This window comes from Hydractinia symbiolongicarpus, chromosome 12 (assembly GCF_029227915.1).
Source record: "Hydractinia symbiolongicarpus strain clone_291-10 chromosome 12, HSymV2.1, whole genome shotgun sequence".
Taxonomy (NCBI): domain Eukaryota; kingdom Metazoa; phylum Cnidaria; class Hydrozoa; order Anthoathecata; family Hydractiniidae; genus Hydractinia; species Hydractinia symbiolongicarpus.
This window is the reverse complement of record NC_079886.1, coordinates 14,934,368-14,955,930: the sequence shown is the minus strand read 5'-3', so window position 1 is coordinate 14,955,930 and position 21,563 is coordinate 14,934,368. Positions and strand designations below refer to the sequence as shown.

Genomic DNA, 21,563 nt, shown 5'->3' with positions numbered 1-21,563 from the left:
TTCACAAATGTTCATGTCTTTCTGCTTTGTCTTCAACTTGTGATGCTCTCTAAGGTCAATAAGATATTTTTTCCCCATCTCTTCCAGAAGAAATCAACGATGTTTTCCATCAACTTGGCTCTTTTCATAATATTTACATCTGTAAAAGGATTCATTTTTACTCCTTCTCTATCCGCTGTAAGATTAATTCTTCTGCCACAGAACAAGTGAGATGGTGTAATCGATTCATCAATGCTGTCATCACCAACAATGACAGCGGTAGGTTGTTGACAACTGCTTCTATTTCTGTCAAAACCGTCGATAACTCTTCGTACGTCGATCGTCCACTTTTAATTGGCTTTTGTAGACACCTTCACTGACGTTCGAAAAATGCTTCCCCACCAGGCTGTCCTTGGTGAATTAAATCTCCATGTGATACCATGTTTGGAATTGTAATTCTTGAATACCCTTCCTTTGATCACCTTTCCATTATCAGATATTATTAGTGATGGTGTTCCTTTTCTAGCAATGAATCGTCTTTGACATCTTACGTATGTTGGTGTAGAAATATCAGGCGTCAGCTCCAGATGGATCATCATAGACGTTGCACAAGTGAATAACGCAACATACCCTTCACTCATGTTGTTTGTAACTTCCTTAATGTACAAGGGGCCACAGAAATCGACTCCGGTAGTTTTAAAGGCTCCCCCCCCCCCCTTAACTCTTTAATGTGGCAGATAGGAGGATACTGGTGATGGATAGGACAGTCCCTCCAATTTCTTACAAGGAAAACATCTTTTAAAAATGGCCTTTACTGCTTGACGTCTTTTTACTATCCAAAATTTTGTGCGTACTTGAGCTATCGTCTCTTTAACGCCATTGTGAAAAACTAAGTATCATGACGTAATTCTTTGCTGGAATTAGAATCGGAAATCTTGTTGTATATGGCACTCTTGCTTTACCAGTTCTTGCTTTGCAAGTTATAAAACCTGCCTCATCTAAAAACAAGCCTAGTGATTCTGCGCTTTTTTCATATCCTAGATTGTTTTTCATCTCAACTTGGATACTCTTAATCCACAAGTTTTCAGCTTGTGTCATTTATGTAGCATCTAATTTTACTGTTTTCTTTTCCATTTTACGTAGGTTGCTTATAAATCGCACACACCATGGCGTTACTCGAAGTAATCCTGTGCAATTGCTGAAACGAGATTCATCACCACTCGACTGATTCTTGGATGTCTTTGTTGACATCCATGAAGCATGCAGTAGTCTCCAGATCCTTTGTCAATCTTTCTTTTTCTCTGTTGATGACATCTTCTTTGACTTCCATTCTCACAGGCCAAAGCATGCGATCTCTCAGTAACCACCCTGGACCTTTCAGCCAACGTGACTTAATTTTGTTTTCGAGAAGTGTCGGTAAACATCCTCTTGACGGCAGATCAGCAACGTTTTATTTACCTGGAACATGAAACCACGAACTCCTCTTTCTTATCTCTTCTACTCTGTTCTGGACAAATTGCTTATATCGCTTGTCCTTTCCCTGAATCCAATTTATCACAACTTTGAGTCTTCATGGCTGCATCTCTAAATATGCTCTTTGCTGTCTGATATAGATGAAAGCCTGCTTTAAAGGAATGGTACCCACTTGACAATTCATCTACGTAAAGTGATTTTTGTATTTGTTTAGCTATCTCTGTAACTGTGCCTTTATAATCTTTAAGATGGTGTTCGATCGTTGCCTCTAACGCGCCATGGGTGCTGATATACCAAAGAAGGTTCTTGTAAATCTGTAATGTAAGACAACTGGTTCTTCCGCAAAGGGATTTTCAAAACGCAGAAACCGAAGTGCGTCTCGATCTTCCTTTTTTACTCCAACAGAAAGAAATGCCTTTTCAATATTGCCAATTAATGCAAATATATAGCTTCTAAATCTTAACAACGTCACAAACAAGTTTGTAAATTTGGTTTCACAAGAATGAGGACTTTCATTCAAGGAGTTTCCAAACACTAGGATAGTGTATGATGCATCCATAATACACTATTCTAGTTTTAGTCGTCTCTTTGTCCCCCCCCCCCCCCCTTACGACGGCGTGGTGAGGCATATAGTATGTTCTTCCTAGCTTACACTCCCTTCTAGCATCAATAGACTCAAAACCCCTTGATTAGAAAGCACCACTTGTACTACGTCATGTTCTTTCTCTCTTACACCATCACCACCAAATCCACTTTTTGCTAGTTCTTCTGTGTGATGTGGTGAAGCTTCAATTAATTTGGAAATTCTTTTTAAAATAAAAGTCCTCTGACTCCCACTGTCTAAGACAATTTTACACTCCACCTGATGCTTGATGCTGTTCTTACCTTTGTTTGCCTTAACATTCATCTGGAAGTTGTATCAGTTTGTATGACATTCTCATTTGAATCGTCGTTTTTTTATCCTTCTCTAGATTCTTCTCTTTCTTTGTTTCAGCGTGGCAAATGCGTGTGTGGTGATGACCGGAGCAATTGAAGCAGGTTCTCTTAGATCGAAAATCCTTTGACAAATAGCCAGCTCGGGTGCAGACAAAGCTTCTAACTACATCTGTAACAACTTTGCACTTATCAGCAAAGTGCTTACCTTGACAATATGGACAGTTAAGGCCCCTTTGCAGGTTAAATAAGGCCTCTGCGGTATTTGGCTGTCGTCGTTCCCTTCCAGCTTGCTCTAAATCCTACTCTGCTCTTCCTCTCTTGCTTAAAGTTCAAGTTTTAATTCATGCATAATTTTGTCATTCTCCCACACATCGTCCTTCTCGTCAAATTTCCTTTTAAGTATAAGCGTTATCCCAGAAGATAATTTAGATCATGGGCTTCAGACCTTCAGGATCACGAAGCATTGTTATAGCTAATGGCAAAGTTTTAGATCAGTCTCCTTTTTGTGTCCTGCAAGAACCAATCCCATCTATTCACGCAAACCCAGTTAAGTTTCTTGGCCGGACAATAAATTCATCATTCTCAGATTGTTAACGCTGTAAAGCAAGTCAAATTCATAGATAGTTCTTCCCATAGAGTCATTCACAAAGTGTGGTTTTTGCATCATATTCTAATTCCCCAGATACGATAGCCTTTTTTGATTTACGAAGTTCCGATATCTCGTATTGTTTCACTAGAGCGAAAGTTTTCTTTCTTCATAAGTCAACTCGAGTTCAATAACATACTTGGCTTCCACCAGTTTGGTAGAGCAGGCTTGAGACTGGTAAGTCATAAGAGTGTCCCACCAATTGGTACCCATTATTACCGCAAACTTGTATCATATGTTGTGCAGGACAATGAGGAAGATATCTATTATGCACGAGCCGTTCAGCTTCATGTCCAAGGTAACTGGACTAAGTGGTGTTCGTTTATCAAATACGATCTTTCTTGGAAGAACCTGCTGTCTCTGCCGCAAAGTTTATCTTCGTTTTGCATCGGCGCAACCTATGACACGCTTCCTTTTCCTACAAATCTTGTCAAGTGGGGAATTCAAAAGGACAAAAGTTGCACCCTATGTAAAAAACCCTCTTGTAACGTGTCCCACATTTTAGGCGCTTGTAAATTAGCCCTTTCACAAAGTAGATTCACGTACCGCCACGATACTGTTCTACGTGTATTTGTGACAGCCATTCAGAAGTTCTTATCCGATTATGAGCCAGCAAAACCATCTAGATGTCACAAAATATTCTTTGTTCCAGCTGATAAACGTCTTCCAACCAAAAAGCGTTCAAAAATCCAAGGAATTCTTCACCTGGCCTCTGATTGGAGATTATTGTTAGACTTAGATTCAACCTTAATAGTACCACCTTATCTCGCCGTAACTCAACTTTGTCCGACTTTTAACTTCTGTCATGACCAAAACTGTAATTATCTTTGAATTAACTTGCCCATGCGTAGAGAACATGGAGACTTGGCATGGAGTTAAGGTTGATAAATACTTGTCACTTTGTTCCGTCATGAGATCAAACAATTGGCCTTTATTTCTTTGCTGTTGAAGTAGGAGCTAGGGGGGTTTGTTACGAAACAGAATCTGTCTTCGTCGCCTCGGCTTTTCTAACATGTCTGTGAGTTCCATTCTAAAATCTCTTACTGAGTCATTAGTCGTTTTACATCTGGCTATCTCGAGATTCTTTGTCTTGGATTCATCCTGGTAGGGATCCACAGCATACCGCTTATTTGACAAACTGTTTCAAAGAAATCATCGAAGTCACAAGCAACTTCGACCACTAGCTTTAAGGACACAAATCTCCAGGGCGAAACACTACCTTGCCTGTACAAGAATCAGTAAGCAGCAACAGCGGGCAACACATGTTACATCAATTCCATTTTGCAATGTTTTTATGTGTTACCTGCAGTCGCCACAGCCATTTCTGCAAATGATTCCAATACGGCGATAGGTAGAAGTTTTGTAAGTATTTTAAGCAGATTATCCTCCTCCAAGGTTCCAGTGGACCCTTCTTTATTTCTAAATGCATTAAAAGGCCATGTTTCTAATGCAAGGGACGCTGCTTTTAATCCGTTCTCTCAGCGAGATGCCCTAGAGATTCTTGATTATCTCATACCAGAGTTGTATCTAGCCTTTCCTTTCTTTGGTAGATTATTCAATACTCGTGTGAAAATCTGCACTACTTGCAACTCTTGCAATAATATTAGCACCTCTGAGCAAGTAAGTCCATTTCTATAACTGCCCTTGACATCGGCTGTACAATCTTCAGTAGACAACTTTTTGGAGAGCAAAGAATTGTCAGGCGTTAACTTGTACTTCTGTCACTACTGCAATAGTTACCAAACTGCAACAGTTGGAAAAGTGGTCGCAGGGTGCAGTTCAATTTTGATTCTGCAATTAAAGCGCTTTGCTTATAACAAAGGTCTTGTGTCTAAGGTTTGTTCTTCTGTCACATCTTACCTGGGCACCGTTTCTACACCTATCACTGTAGAAAGTGAAGTCTCTTATCGCAAGCACTACAACTTATGGGCTATAATTAACCACTCTGGAAATTTAAACAATGGCCATTACGCTACTGTTGCTTATAACCAAGTGCATGGTAACTGGTTTCATTGCAACGACAGACCAGTGGTCCCTTGCAAACAAAGCTTGCTAAATGGTGTACAATCTTACATCCTGTTCCTTGAAGAGCTTAGGTAAATTACAGTCAGCATCACAACTTCCGGTTTATGTCAGCAAGGGGGTTTGACTATTCTTATTTTTTTTATTATTATTATTATTATTTTTTTGTAGTCTTGTGTTTGGAGAGTGACAACTCCACAAATTACCCCAGTCAAAATAAAAGCAAAAAAACAAAATAAAAATTACACCAGCAAGGGGGTTTGACTGTACCAGAGGTCCTATCTTTGGAGAGTGACGACTTCACTTATTACCCCAGTCAAAAATACCAAAAACAAAGTAAAAATTATGTCAGCAAGGGGTTTTGACTGCACTGGTCTTATCTTTGGAGAGTGGCGACTCCACTTCTTACCCCAGTCACACAAGATTGTACAGAGTAGGACAGATAAAAAGATATGGATGAAAAAAATGTCTAGTTCCTGCTGAAGACTGTTCGCAGTCCTCTTTTGAGGTGACTCAGCTAGACATTTTGGGTACCTTGGTTCAGGAAACCCTTGTACCCTTTACAGAAGTCCTGTCCTACTCTCTCTGTTTGTTTGTTCAATTTTTGTGCCAATTATCTCCCTGGAAGAATTGTTTTTTTTATATGAGCATTTTCTTTAGAGGAGCAAAACCTCTAGAATTTAAATTTTAAGACCTAACTGGTGGAGTTTATCATCGTGCGTGCACTTTGTAACTTTTATTCTTCTGGCACCAATAAACATCCATAAGATACATCTATACCTATTGACCTCACACTTCTTAAGTGCGTCTCTATTCTGTCATACCACTCTCTGATCCTTTTTGTTGATGATGCAGACGTGACTGGGGCAACTTTATTCAAAGCTTCCATGTAGCTGTTGACAACCACTTCTTTGTTTCCATATCTTTGCTTCAATTCTTCAAATGCTTCCTTGTAATTCTCGTTTGATAACGCGAGTCCTTTGATGGAACGCGATGCTTCACTATTTAATAAGTCAGCAAATGCTTCTCAATGCACGATAGATTCTTGTCTCTATATATTGATACCTCAAAGGAAGCCCGAAATGTCTGAAGTTCCTTCGGATCCCCAGCGATTTTTTTAATTTCTAACTTCGCCAGCTTCATGCGTGATTTCTCTTTTGATACACCGCTCAAATTCGGTAAGTTTTCCTTTTGAATCGATCCATTTACTCTTTTCATAAAATGATTGATCTCTATTATTTCCTACGGATCTCTCCCTGTACCTTTTCAGAAACATCTATGTCATCAGCGATATTTTCCTCATTCACTAACTGGTCAAGTACTGATTCTATAGTTTCGATAAAGCTGCCGCTTTGGATTCTAATCTCCTCTAACGTGCGATCAACTCAATTTCTAATTCTGGCTCAAAATTGCTCAAAACTGACTTGCCTCTTCTAAAATTTATGTTGGAAAGTTTAAAACTGATCTGTGACTGTAACTCGCGTTCAAACACAAGGAATTCGTGGTTATTAAGTGAGGTTATCCCAAGAACGCAAAACCCTAAGGGACCTAGGACAGAAAGACTAAGCAACAGTTTTGTGCGAATAAAAGTTTTATTTTGAAAATGTTTATGGATAAATAATGGTACTAAACGACAATACCTCTATCTTCGATTCTTTGGTTGTAAATAACAATCCGTCACAACAGTTCTTAAATTTGCTTCTCTATAGCTCTTAAAAATTGCAATGGTTTTATACGAATATAATCAAAAGAACTAAATTAAGTTTCAGTCTCAATTTCTCGTATATTGACTCCAAATAATCCAAATTTAAATTCTCAAATATTTCAACTCTTCTCTTAAAGACGCAACCTTCTTGTCATGACTCTCCTTCAGAACTCCCAAAAAACTCCGTTTTGCAAAACTATAAGTTCAACAATAAAATATAACAAAGGCCTATTATACTTGCAAACTCTAAACAATAAACACCATGTTAGTATATCGCTCATATGGCGCACTACTGATTACGCAGTTCAGCATGATTTCTAACAGGTGTTATTTGTCGTCCCTAAATACTTAAACACACAGTCTATCAAACATGCAGCACATGCAATATCTGTTATAGTTTAAGCTTTTGTAGTATTAGTTTTCACAGGATACTCAGTATTTGCCATTCCACTAAAAGACTGACCTTAAACTGTTTTCGTCTTTGATTGAAAAAAAACCACAGGCTGTCATGCTGCATATGTTTGGCACTATGTGCTGCCACTCTTTATTCACTCTACCCATAGACTGCCAGTATTCACCATTAACCATGGTATAAAGTTATGTTAGCTAAGCATAAAAAAAAATGTTTTCGCCAGGTTTGCTAGGTTTGCAACGTTCTGAACGTGCAGGATAATTCTAGAAAACGAAAGTACCTCTAGATATAGGTAACTGACAACCTCAAAAAAATCTGAGATCTGTATGTAGACAAAAAAGGTGAAGGGACAAAAATTGTGGTTAGCCTTGCCAGTAGCTAGCTCCTGATATAAAGCTAAAGTCTTAAGATTGGTTTTTTTAACGTTTTATACGTGGCTAAAAACGTAATGAAATATATCCTAAAATGTGAAAATTTCCCAGATAGAAGACACTATATATTTGAAATGCGATTCTGTGCTATTAATTTATGATATTCGAAAGCTACTTATGATTGCTTGAGATGCCACTGAATTACAATAATACAAATGTGCAGAATCGAATATTGGATATAGTCTCACGTCCCTAGTTTCAAAACAATGGTCGGGGGTCAATAGTGTGATTATGGTTGCGATTACAATGGTTTTTTCGGTTTTTAAACACCAACTTTTATATAGCTCACAGACAGACAACAAGTATTGTAATATGTAAGCCTCTACGTAAGGCTGTTTACTAGTTACACAGAAATTCTTGTTAAAAACGGATATTGTTTTCAAATGGTTTATCCACCTGAAAAGAATAGATAAAATCCTGCGCGTCATTTGGTTACTTTTCAGCGCTCTAGAATCTGCTTGACAGGCAAAAAAGGTGATAAAGCTTGTTGAAAAGAGGTCTTTTCCTGTGGATTTCTTTTCGTCTGTTAACCACATAAAATATAAATCACTTTATCTATATGCAGCTATATCTTACATTGAAGTGAAATTTCGTAAGAATTTTCAATTAAGGGCTATTATCAACCATTGCGGCAACTTAAATAATGGTCACTACACAACCATAGCCTTCGACCAAATGGTACACAGGTGGATACATTGCAACGATAGAGCGGTAATTTTCTGTGATGACCGCCTTATTAACAGTCACGAGTCATATGTTTTCTTTTTAGAAGAGCTGAGATAAGAATATTTTAACCGGAATGAGTCAGCAAGGGGGCTTGGCTACACTCAGTCTTGTCTTTGGAGAGTGACGACTCCACTTATTACCCCAGTCAAAAATAAAACAAAATCAAATAAAAATTAAGTTAGCAAGGGGGTTTGATCATACTAGGTCTTGTCTTTGGAGAGTGACGACTCCACTTATTACCCCAGTTAAAAAAATAAATAAATAAAAAATAAAAAAAGTATTAGCAGGGGGGTTTGATCACGCATGATCTTGTCTTTGGAGAGTAACGACTCCACTTATTACCTGAGTTAAAAACAAAGAATAGCACAGTTGATTTTAGGAAGATAGGGATGTCTAGTCTCTGCTGATGACCGTCCGCGGACCTCTTCGAGGTGACCCAGCTAGACATCCAGGGTACTTAGGTTCAGAAATATGGGTCGAAACCTACCTGCCCTTGGTTAAAGTTCTGTTCATCTTTTCAAATGTGTTGTGTCCTTTTTATTTTATTTTTTTTCTATATATTTTTTTAATTCCTTGTAAAAAGGGTGAATTGTGCTTTTAGAGGCATATTCTCTAGAGGAGTACAACCTCTAGCTTGTTTCCAAAGACCTAACAGGTTGAGTTCATCATTGCGGTGGCTTGCCACCTCTTTGTAAATTATTTTCTTTCTCTACAAACACAAAGAAATAGCTACCTTAAAAGATTTACCTAACCTTACCTAACATTTTTACCTAAGAAGTCTCGGCGGCCAAACATCCTGTTATTCTGGAGTCTTAACATCAAAAGGGATGGTAGCTGACTTATTTGGATAAGGAACTTTGGCGACTGGTACCTTGAATTCGAAGGGAATACTCTGGGGTAATATTTTACATACCATAAATTTCGGATTCGTTACACCCTGAGTTCCTATTGACTAAAAACGAAATAAAGCTTCCAAAAGACAATTTCTACATTGAAAATAAAACATTCACAAACAAACAAAATAAAGTATTCTTAAATCAGTTCCAACTTGACACCTAAGATTCACCAAAGATTTTATTAGTCAAAGCTCTTGCTTTTACATGGTGTAATGATAACAACTCTGTATTGAATAAAGCAGATAATTTGTAATTGTCGAATTGGAGAATTTATTAAAGTTTAATCTTGGCATTACTATTTTTAAATGCAGCCATGGCATAGCCCAAGTTATTTAAGTGAAAAAGCTTGTGAGGATAGTATTGCTTTTCAACTTACTACGTCTGAAATGGGTGATTTCTATGTCATCAACTAGCTTTTTTTACGCAATTCCTTTTTTTCAAAAAAACTTGCTTTCGGGAACTCGAACCCACGACTGTGTTCACGTTATGACGCTTTAGCCAACTGAGCCATTACGACTTGAGTAAAAACGTTTAATTCGACGTATTTCACATTAATCATTCCTGTTGAATTGTGCCGATCTTGAAACGCTGATAAACATAATGTATAGAGTCATGTGCTTTCGACGAACTCTTTAAAAGGAGATATAAGCATAAAGCTTTAAAGCTGCTCAAGAAAATGTACATCTATTTGATACGCTTTATGTTTCGACGAATAGTTACATATATTATTGATTATTTGATGCCCAAAGGTTTTAAGATGACGACATCAACTTGTCCGTTCGGAAACTCTTACTATTTAGTGAGAATGATGTACCCTCAACATTGTTGTTTCATATTCATTATTATTTGAAGAAAAGCGTAAGTCCGTGTGAATAGATTTTTCAGTCAGCTTTTATGAACATAAGTAATCCACGCGGAAATTAATCTACGTCATCAAGTATATTCTTTTACAAAAAAATATTCAATAGTGTTAAACAATTTACTGTGGACTTTTAAATGAAGGATGTTTTTGCTTCGCAAGCTGTTATATTTATTTAACTGATATTTACAAAAAATTACTCTAACCAATTATGCTCTAACTGTTGTTCTGATTTCTTATTATTCTGTTATATCTGACTGATTTCTTTGCTGCTTGCTACGCAAGACAGATCGTGGAGGCACTTTATTATTTTGTAAACAAAAATCTGAAAAATACAGGACTTCATCTTCTTTAATTTCACGCAAATAAGTTGTTTTTGCAATTGTGAATTTAATTTGACATATTATGATAAATTGTTTAACTTATTGTACAGTTGATCGCACTTTTTTGTTTGTTTGTTTTTAATTTAGAACAAACATTCTAGGATAAAAAAACTCCTATTTGCCAGCTTGATCAGAATTTTCACAGACACTTGGACTGCTAAAACTCTAAATACAAACATTGCTACACCACAAGCAATAGTAAATGTATGTGTTTTAACATAAGTTGCAAGTAATTCCGGATGTTTGGGACTTGCGCGTATAAAACTATGGGTACCACTTCTCTCTGTTTTACATTTCTGGTACATTTTGCCAAATTGCCTGTTAAACTTAACATGGCCTTGGAAATATTATTACAATAAAATTTAATGTCCAGCAAACGTAGATTATAAAAGATAACAAACAATTATATACTTTCCAATAGTGTGACTCTCCACATTGAATGCTGTATTTCCTGAAAAATAATTTCCTGAGAAAATTATTATTTTAAAAAAATTGGTCTTAGACCCGATGTGGGTGCTCTAAACTATTTCAACTGTTATTTTCCCCAAAAACTATTTCTATGCCCAATGGTCGCGGAACATAAAAAAACATAAAAAAAAACTTTTTACTTTATATGAAATTGTGAAATAGGTGTTTTACTCTTGTCGATGTTTCATAGATGTAATAACGAGATTGATAGTGTCATAGATGTAATAACGTGATTGATAGTTTCATAGATGTAATAACAAGATTGATAGTTTCATTGTTGTAATAACGAGATTGATAGTTTCATAGATGTAGTAACGAGATTGATAGTGTCATAGATGTAATAACGAGATTGATAGTTTCATAGATGTAATAACGAGATTGATAGTTTCATTGTTGTTATAACGAGATTGATAGTGTCATAAATGTAATAACGAGATTGATAGTTTCATTGTTGTAATAACGAGATTGATAGTTTTATTGTTGTAATAACGAGATTGATAGTGTCATAGATGTAATAACGAGATTGATAGTGTCATAGATGTAATAATGAGATTGATAGTTTCATAGATGTAATAACGAGATTGATAGTGTCATAGATGTAATAACATTTGTGCAGCGTCTGCATCTTGTTTATTAGTGTTAAGTCTTTCGTTTTATAGTTTTTTATCAATGGCGTCATCATGTGACGCGACTTCCTGGACAATTTAAATAAGGGTGTCTGACTGATTTCAGGACTTTGGACCATCCTGAATAAAAATCGTTTGAGAAAACAAACAACGCAATTTTTGTTTTATTGTTTGGCTGTTTTGTTTCTGTACTACTTGGATGTTTAATAATAGTGTTTTTGCTGATATTACTCGACCCTATTTGGTTCTTGTGTTTTACTAACTTTTTTTCTATCCTGAAAAACTGACTTTTTGTATTTTTATATGCATCTATTGGGCACCTGCATGCTAGATTTTTAGGTAACATACCTTTTAGAGCCTTGAATATTGGCTATTACTCGAAACTACCCCTAAATAATCTCGATGAAATCCTTAAATCAGAAAAATATAACGTTTGTTAGGATTATCCGTGGAACTTGAAACTTTAACACAACTTTATTTTAAGGGAAATCAGAATCTAATAATGTGTTCTAAAAACCAGGTACTGAATAGGGTTAATCTGTAAAGGTTTAAGATAGACTTTTTCAAACTTTAATTCTAGTTCTAGTTACTTCTAATTTTTTAGACCGATATGGAAACTGATGTAACGCTGGCAGCCGACCAAGTTAGGAAAGATAAAAGACGCATAGTAGGTCTTGACAACACGAGCAAATCTATGAATGCAAGCGCACTTACTCTAAAAAATAGCAAAGAAATGCCTGGTCACACTGGCTATTTGACATTTGCGTCTACGTATCCACGTTGGTTGAAACAACGTGAAAAAAACTATTAGATTTACATATGGAATAAATAGATCAAGTGATAATCTGTCAGAAAAGAATACATAATGGACTCTCCCGAAAACAGAGATTCTCTAAAGCAGACACCGTAAAACGACAAATTTTTTGTCCTGACGATTTCTGAATAAACCCTTCAAATAAACCTCTCTAAAGCGGACACGATCCAGTCCCACACGGCTATTTCAACCAGAATTTCTACTATAAAGCACACAAAAATAAATTTTGGGCAGAATATATTATTCGATAGGGCATTTGAAGCCTTTTCTTGACCTCTAACGTGATATTTACAAGGTAGCTCTAATTCATATTTAACTCGTCGGTTGACGCAGAATTTCTTCCACGTTTTTTGCCAAAATCAGCAAATTCTCTCTAAGGCGGACACCTCTATAAATCGGACAAAATCTCTGGTCACGTAAATGTCCGTTTTAAAGAGTTTCCACTGCATGTTTTGAATTTCTGTTGAGAAGAGAATATTTAAATAAACTCCCAGATGAGACATTTAAAAATGTATTTCAAACTTATGGGAGGGATCGACAACAATACAACACAACACAAACAATACAACAAATATTGTGGCGGTCGATTTACTTTGTAGAGTGGATAAAAAGACCAGCTACAGTTTTGCATCAACTTTAGGGAGGCTCGTTTGAGAAATATGTTAAAAAAAGATACCATTTTTAGTTCTACATGATATAAAGCAAATTTATCTCAATAATTAAATTGATATATGTGAGGTTTTTGTCTTTCCCAGCAACTGATAGTTACCTAGCTGCTAGATTACCGTCCGAATTACGTGAACGTCTTAATTACTAGCTAGTAACCAATGTATCAATGTTGTTAAATTCGTTATCCTTATTGGGTACAAAACTCAATGTTCTTATTCAATATTTATAAATATTTTGGTGACAAGCTGGCTGTGTTTTTTTATTAAATCCTATGTAGGCAAATTGGCAAAATTATCTGTCATTTCTGAGAAACATTTTGATGGCTAAAAACCATGCAGCTGACTTTCATCGTGACATGCGTTTTCATAATACCCAAACCTCTTTTGCAAATCAACAAGCAAAATAATGCAGGTGGTGAGGGTCCATCCCAAACTTTGTTTTCAGGTGGAGTCATCTTTTGAAATTAAAATAAATATATAACTTGCATGTAATTTAGATTTAGAACAAATATCAGTGAAAAGATGGCTACTAGGGCCATAGTACAAAAGTTTTTAACCATAATTTGACTTTATTCATCTAAGGTCTGTGATATTTTGCCTGACGATTTTTCCAATTTTTGGGGGGCATGCACAAGAATCTCATAAAAACGTGAACAGTGGATCTTGTGTATATAAGTAGGCAAATATAATTAACTTATTTGATATAGTAACCTGGCCCATGGAATGTACATTAAGTGAGGCACTAAAATGTGACTATGCAGTGCTTTTTTGGGATTGCCTTTTACATGGAGAAAGTTCCCACAAATTTTATTCTTAAGGATAGTCATAAAGAATGATTTTGCATTAGCTATACTTTCTAAGTTTCCGATTTTGAGCAATTTAAATGAGGCTTGATGAAGGTTTTAAACAAAACTTCTAAATCTAGACCAAATAAGAACAAACAAGTAAGGTTTTTTAACAAATTAATTATGCTAAGACCAATGTATCATATACTGAACAATTGATTATGCTCCACTGGCATATTTCCACACATCATGGCCAAGTACAAATAGCATTTTTGGAATTAATACTGTGAACTTATTTATTAAGCCAACTTCAAATTAACCCATTATTTATATCGTTAAATGATATCAAATGTCGTCCCTTTTACAAAATCTCAAATATTAATCTGCACAAAAAAGTGTTTCTTGTCTTGGTGACAGCTTTTATATACAATTAAGAACAACATGAAGAAAGTTTACATTTTAAAACTGGTAGGAATAGAATGTTCATTTTAAAAGAAAATAGAAAAAACTTTTGGAGAAAATAAGTCGCATATTTGGATTTATCAGCATTAATTATATATGATAAGAAGTTTTGAATAATATATGATTACTAGTCGTTAGCCCGTGGAAAAATCCACGGGTTCGCCCGTCGCAGCTAAGCTACCATTTTGCGTGACAGACGGACGGACAGACGTATACGGGCATTATAATATAGATTAAAACAGGCTTTCTTATATTTTAAATTTTATAAGAGTTTGACTGTAATATTCAACTGTGGTGAACCATTTTCACTGCAGTTGATTTGTGTAATCATTTCATCATAAAACATTGAATGTTTTGCTACTAATGGGGGCAGTTCTTAGTGTATAAACTTGAAAAATGATTCCATAAATTTTAATGCTGAATTCAAAATAATCAAAAAATGTCAAGCATGTGAACCCGGACCGGAGAATAATCCATAAATTTAGCCTTAAAACCTGTCATTCTTAGTTTTGATTATCCAAATAGGAAAAATTGTTGTGGCACAAATTTTGACAATTTTTTCTAATATGCAGTGTATTGAAAGATTTGTGTGCAACTAGGGTACCCAGCTCTTCTCATACAATTTTTAATGTGTTCTTAACAAAATCACCCACCTGGAAAATAATAGCCATTGAATATGTCGTTTACAAATATGTGGTTAAGTAAAGCTGTCAGAGTGTCACGTTATATATAGTACACGATGCGGCTAGCTAGCTAGATACAGTTTATGAATGTTAATACCAACAAACTTTCAAAACATTTTCTAAAATAAAGGCCTTTTAGCAATATTAAACAATCAAGCCAAGCCAGATTATTAGAGCAAAGTCAGTAATATTCTGATAATCTTGCTTTTATTGGCCAAAACATTTCTTTGATGTTGTTTTTTTTCCGCCCGCCATTTCTAAATCTTGCTTTTAAAGGCGAGCGTCAAACATGACCAGCCTGTTCCAGGGTCATTGTTATCCACTCTGTAATAACGGCTCAGGGGCCACAAGACCCTGGGGACGAGTTAATTCTATTGTTCTTTGCTGAATCCGTCAACATCTGAGAATATTGTGTTTTGACCCAGAATGGCTTCAATAACCCAAAGAAATATAATTAATAGTATTATTTAAGAGAGTAAAACCTGACCACTCCGACTTTGTGCTCAATTGTTGATTGCAATTCGAGGTTTGCTATGGAGTGGATTTGAATATGCTCGAAGAAAGCTTAGCTAACCAGAAGGAGAAAACACCTGAACTTACTTAACTAGTAATCCCAACTATGCCCATAATTTTAATGTTTGTAACACGATGTGTAGAACGTATTATTAACACGAGGTTTTTCAATGATTTGTATGAAAGCATTTTGTCCATGGTTCCACTTCATTATATTTTTGAATTTTTTATTATATTTATGAAGAAAGAAGATTTCGATTTGGTTATTTTTTAATAACCTCCAATCTGCAGAAAACGTTATTTTGGTGCTAAATATGAAGAAAGAAGAATGAGCTTTTTAATTATTGCTTTAATAACTTTCAATCTATAAAAAACATTATGATGGTGCTGTGTTGTCTTATTGCTGGTTTGATTACAACCTTGATGATAAAGATTTTAATGTATTAGCCACAACAAATCCTGAATATCCGGTACCATGCCATGCTTAGCCATGCCTAGTGGGGTAAAGTCCCTAATAAGTAGTGACGTCATCAAAGTATGCAGCATAGGAGTCCAAAATATTTCTAGTGCAATAGACCTTTTCATAAATTATTGCGCAATAGTGTGCATCGTATTGAAAACGAAACAAGCGGTGCTAAACTTTTTTGTAAACAAAATGTCGGAGGGGAGTACGAAGAACAAACATAAAAGATCTCAAGGAAAGCAATGTGCTGCCTGGGGATGCAATAATCGTAGCCTGATTGAATTTGAAAATGAATTAATATCTTCAACCATAAGTTTTTTTAAATTTCCGAAAGATTCAGGAACAAGGAAAGTGTGGTGCAGCCGAATTAAACGTATTGATGGACAAGACAACTTTAGAGTAACCAGCCATGCTGTGCTGTGCGAAAAACACTTTGCAAAAAGTGATATAATAAAAGCCCCTGGAGGGACACGCCGCAGATTGAGAGATGGAGCCAAACCTAACTATTTGAAAATGTGGAGGATTTTAGCAAAAGAAAAGCTCCTGTTAACAACAGACCATCTCCTCGAAAAAAATTTAGAGATACATCCACTCTAACTCCTGATGAGACTGAGATAGGGGATGATACCACTGAATTTGTAGCTGAGCCAGACTTTATTATGAGGAAGTTAGTTGAAAGGCTTACAGAAGAAAAAAAGAGTTAGTGTAAAGATATAGAAATGTTGAAATGCAAACTCATGGAAAAAATTTCTACAGTTAAAATAAAATTTGTTGAAAATGTTTTGTCATCTGATGCATCATGTAAGCATTACACTGGCCTACCAAACATCAAAGTGTTTAAAGAATTATTATTTTTTTAAACCCAGGTCAAAATGGAGAAAATGTTATTCTTTACAATAATCAAGAAGGCAAAGGTTTTAGTGATGAGGTAGACCATGTACGCTGTCCCCTCTTGAAAGTTTTTTCATTACCCTTGTTGAATGCGAAGAGACTTTGTTGTTTGCCATTTATTATACTTGTTTGAAGTATCTGAAGGTACTGTAAGAATTACTTCTCAAGCGTGGGTAAATTATACAAAACCAACACTTCACTGATCTCAGCGCTTATTAATGTCAAAAGATGCGTAACTTTATAGAGATAACGCCTTTTATTAAGGAGTTAACTCGTTTTGTGTAAATATCGCCCTCATAACAATGTATCTCCGCAGCATTTTGAATCTGTTGTTAGCGTAAACAAAGAATCATATTGGAAGCAATTAGTAAAGAATTTTAAGCAACGCTTGCCTCGTTTCCGTGCAACGAAGCAAAGTTACGCAATCATTTATGAAAAGGTCCATTCCCTAATAATCAACGCGCATATCAAAGGGTAAGTCCCTATCATACAATAATAAGTAGGGGTAATTCCCTGATCGCAGTAAAAAGGGAAATAACCGCCTTAGTTTTGAGCAGAATGAAATCTTCCGACGACATTAAAATCCATACAATAAAGAAATGGATTCATACACTGTAAAACAATTACGCGATATTGCAAAAACCCGTGGACTATGTAGGGGTGCGCAAACAGAATATAACTAAGCATATCCAGGATGATATTGCCCTTCAGGACATGTATAACAAATCAGTTGAAACACAACCCCGGACGCTAGATGATATGCCGGACCGGTTCAAAACATATGATATATGTAGCAGGGCCGCCGAAAAGTATCCAAAGGTGCTCGAGGTGTACCGGATCATATCATTACGCAGGACATGTGCAACAAAGCTGTTGAAAAGGATACCCTTGAGCTCAGGTATGTCCCCGACAGGCTTAAGACGCAAGACATGTGCAATGAGGTCGCTGAAAGGGATTCACTTGCGCTCTATGGCGTGCCGGATCGGTTCAAGACTAAAGACATGTGCAACTAAGCTGTTGAACAAATTCCCTACCTATTCAAGTATGCACCGGACCGGTTTAAGACTCAAGACATGTGTAGCAAGGCCGTTGAAAAGAATCCCTACCTTTTCAAGTATGTGCCAGATAGATTTGAGACGCAAGACATGTGCGACAGGGTTGTCGATGAATTTCCCGGAAAATTTCAGTATATCACCGACAGATTAAAGACGCAAAACATGTGCAACAAGATCGTTGGGATTGATCTCCTTTTGCTCATGTAGGTGCGGGATAAATTCAAGACGTGGGAGATGTGTAGCAATGCGGTTGAAAATTATCCCAGCCTGTTCCGGTACGTGCCGGACTGGTTTGTCACCGGGACAATGTTGAAAAATAGAAAAATTGGAGCTAGGTGGCGAAAAGAATATCGCCAGAGGAAATCCGAAAAGGCTATAATTAAGGAGGAGTTAGGCCCAGTAGCCTGGCATCCGGATAGGGTCATAGATTAGTGCTTTTCAGAGGATGAAAAGGCAGATCTTGAAAAGTTGTGGGCGTTGGCTTAGGCCAAGGTTATCTTACAACATGGTTGTAAGATACCATAATAAATGTGCGTCAACTGCAAATCAAAATTCAAAATTCTCGGAACTGCAACATTGATTACATTTATGGCTGGCGTTGGTATCTCCTTACCCCTCATGGCCATGGCATTAGTACAAGAATCAGAGAAGGAGAAGGCTAACGAACGGAGGTTTTAAAGACCTGGAGGGCTTTATTGATAGGATAAATGGAACATTGTAACGACTGTGAAAGGGTACTCTATGCATACGACAGATGTACCTGCGGACATAGGTTTGTTGTAAGTGGTAAAATGTTGTGCTGGTACTGCTATCATGAATATATCACATGTAACGATGGCGGCTGCGTATGTACGATGACATGCAATTCTCTGAAGTCGTTCATATATAATAAACAAGATGCTACGATTTGAGAATGAGCTTGTTAAACCTAAATTATTCTACTCATTTGCTGCTACTTTTACAGACATCGACGATATCAACGTGGACTACCTAACAGTGTCAGATGCCATCCCTGCCAATGGAGGTAAGGATAATCAATATATTATAAGCTACCATACACGAGACCTCGTGGTGGCCCTCAGGGTAAAGACGCCTATAATCTGGCCCCCACATGGAGTGACCCGGTACAATGCCAATGCTGTACCAGCTATATCTCTTGATTTTGAAGAGTACCCTGATTGGATTGCGAAGTATCGTCAAATCTGGTCTAAGATACGGGAGTTGATTTCTGAGAAATTGACGACAGAGCCTGTAAAAAAGGACCGTTATGTGAACCCTAAGCTGAAATACCACAAGGACGCGATCACGACCAAATTCTATGGTATGCCAGTACCATACGATGAGCCCTGCCAGGTCGGTGCCATCCTGGCTATTTCATCGGTGTATGTGCAGGATAAAAACTACTACCCCCAGGTACACATCACAGAATGCCGGTATAAAGACTTTAAAAAGGAGTGGTTGCTGGGTGAGGATTAAGAAACCATATATTTTATAGGTCATACAAGGCTTATAAAATATACAAAATTAAGGCTTATACTCAGGTGGCGACTCTAGGTACCGCTTACATACTGCACAGATTGAAGTTTTTTTAAAACGTCTTGCCTTCCTTCCTCCCGACCCTTGGCAACTAACTGAGCACGCTCCTGTTCATTGATGGCATTCATCATCCTGTTAAAACGCTGCCGCATCTGTTCCTTTAATAGCATATACCTCCGCTTTTCACGGCTAAATAGGCTGTAGTCATAGTCGCTAACCACACCGTTTTCTACTGCCTTTGAGATGAGATCAACAACGGAGTTCAATTTACATTCCGCGAGTAGCCTGATACCCTCATGTTTTTTCGATTTGACACGCAGCCTTTTTGAAGCGTTCCGGAGACCTGCTTGCCCTATTCCGGCCGCAATCGCGAGTCCCCCCATGGCACAGGCCAGGGGGACCCCCATGCCTGAGGCCATAGCTCCTATCCCAAGCCCGGCCGTAGTCACCCCTATACCAAGCAGTCCATGGTCACAGAAGCGTACCCACGTACTATGCATTTTAAACTTCTTTGCAAGCCTGTTCCGCTCCTTAATCACAACCCTTAGATATTGCTATATTTCCTCGATATTGTTAAGTCTAAATACCTGTCCCTCATCCTGGGCGCCAGTGAACGTAACGTTCTTTTCATGGTGATAGACGTCCGTAAGCATAAACTCCAGACGATCCGTGCTACCCTTCAGTGGAAGGTAAACAGGAGTGTCACAACTCCAGGTTAGCATATCCTCCCCCCCCCAAGCGTTCAATTCTTTGGCGGGAAGCAAGGCCAGAATTTTAGACTTTTTGTCATCAAGCAAGCAGTCGTCTTCGTCCAACTGCGGACAAACGAGTCTCAATCTATGGTAAACATCGGTCATGTATTATGCATCGTGGTCACCGGCGGTGTAGTATTTTTTCGCAGGATCGTAGGGCAGGCCCAAAAGCTCTTGCAATGATCGATAAATCACCACCGCATAGCCATCACTTACACGGAGCCTGCAGTAGCCATTTTTGAGTACAAACAGTTTGATTTTATCCTCCGCCTGGCTATTGACAATGGTCGCGATATCCTCTATTCTGTATAAACCACTCATAATCTCGATCCGAGTCACCCTCTGGTCAGGCGCCACCTTACGTATGGTGAAGTCGTTGTTGCCGTACAGGTTCAACCATTCAGGTCGAATACTGATGGATTTCAATGCTATACGGGTGCCCTGCCCCAGATAGTCCTCAAATATCGTGGGATTCTCGATATCTGTAATGTACAGTTGTTTCATCCCTTTCTTGTTAGATGAAAAGGATGAATATATATTCGTACAACTCCAAGGCAAAGTACAAAAGTAACAGGGGAGAATGGTCACTTGGTATTACAAATCTTGAGCACCAGGATCGCTACGTATCGACTGAGTCCCATATTTCAGTAGTATTCACCGAGTTTACCTAATATGCTATCAAGGTCCCAACAACCTACCTTGATGACCCTGTTAGTGTGGGGTGGAAAGGGCAGGCGTTGGACTATTGGAATATCCAGGTAAATTTTGCCACCCATTGCGCCACAACAGCCCTGGGCATCTGTACCAAGCACATGACGGGCTCCGTACCCCTCATAAATTCGATCTTTAAGTTCCACGTATATTATCACATGCGTCGTATTCTGGCAAGAATGAAGGTACCCATGCCGTATGATGATGGGTTTTCTCAGTATAAAAACCCCTACTCAACCTCCGGGTATGCACAGGTATGCCGCGAGTATGGCGCAGATCCTAATAGTCTGTACAAATTCAAGGCTGTCATGTCGTCGTTGACGAATGGTAGATGGTGGCCGCAGGTTGATAGGGATTGGGCAAAATTTATCATGCCGACAAGTCAAGGCCTTACATCTGAAGGTCTGACCAAGCTAAGCGAGAGTATCAGGGTATACGGGGTCTTATTGCTAGGATCGCAAGCAGTGGACAAGGCATCCCTTCTAGGCTCCGATGCCGACAACTATACAGCAAGGCAGATTCTATCTACAAAAGTTCGAGGCCATGGTACAACGCCAAGAAAATGTAAGCCATGACATTACGGAATTTCAGAAGATATTACAATATGCCCAAACTCCGGTAAATTTTCCTGTCATGCATAGCGTGTACATGCTGCCATCCGATATGAA

The 21,563-nt window shown here is 37.6% G+C and overlaps 1 protein-coding gene across 3 annotated transcripts in view; it reads left to right on the top strand.

The window, feature by feature from the left end:
- Nucleotides 1-12,444, top strand: part of LOC130622231 (tRNA (adenine(58)-N(1))-methyltransferase catalytic subunit TRMT61A-like) — a 76,816-nt gene extending 64,372 nt beyond the window's left edge. For 2 of the 3 annotated variants that reach the window (XM_057437669.1, XM_057437670.1), the window contains exon 11: nucleotides 12,167-12,444. In XM_057437669.1, the coding sequence (XP_057293652.1) occupies nucleotides 12,167-12,373 (207 nt within the window). In that variant the 3' untranslated portion in view covers nucleotides 12,374-12,444. The remainder of the gene's footprint in view (nucleotides 1-12,166) is intronic. The other variant, XR_008981024.1, reaches the window with a different exon arrangement.
- Nucleotides 12,445-21,563: the final 9,119 nt, after the last annotated feature.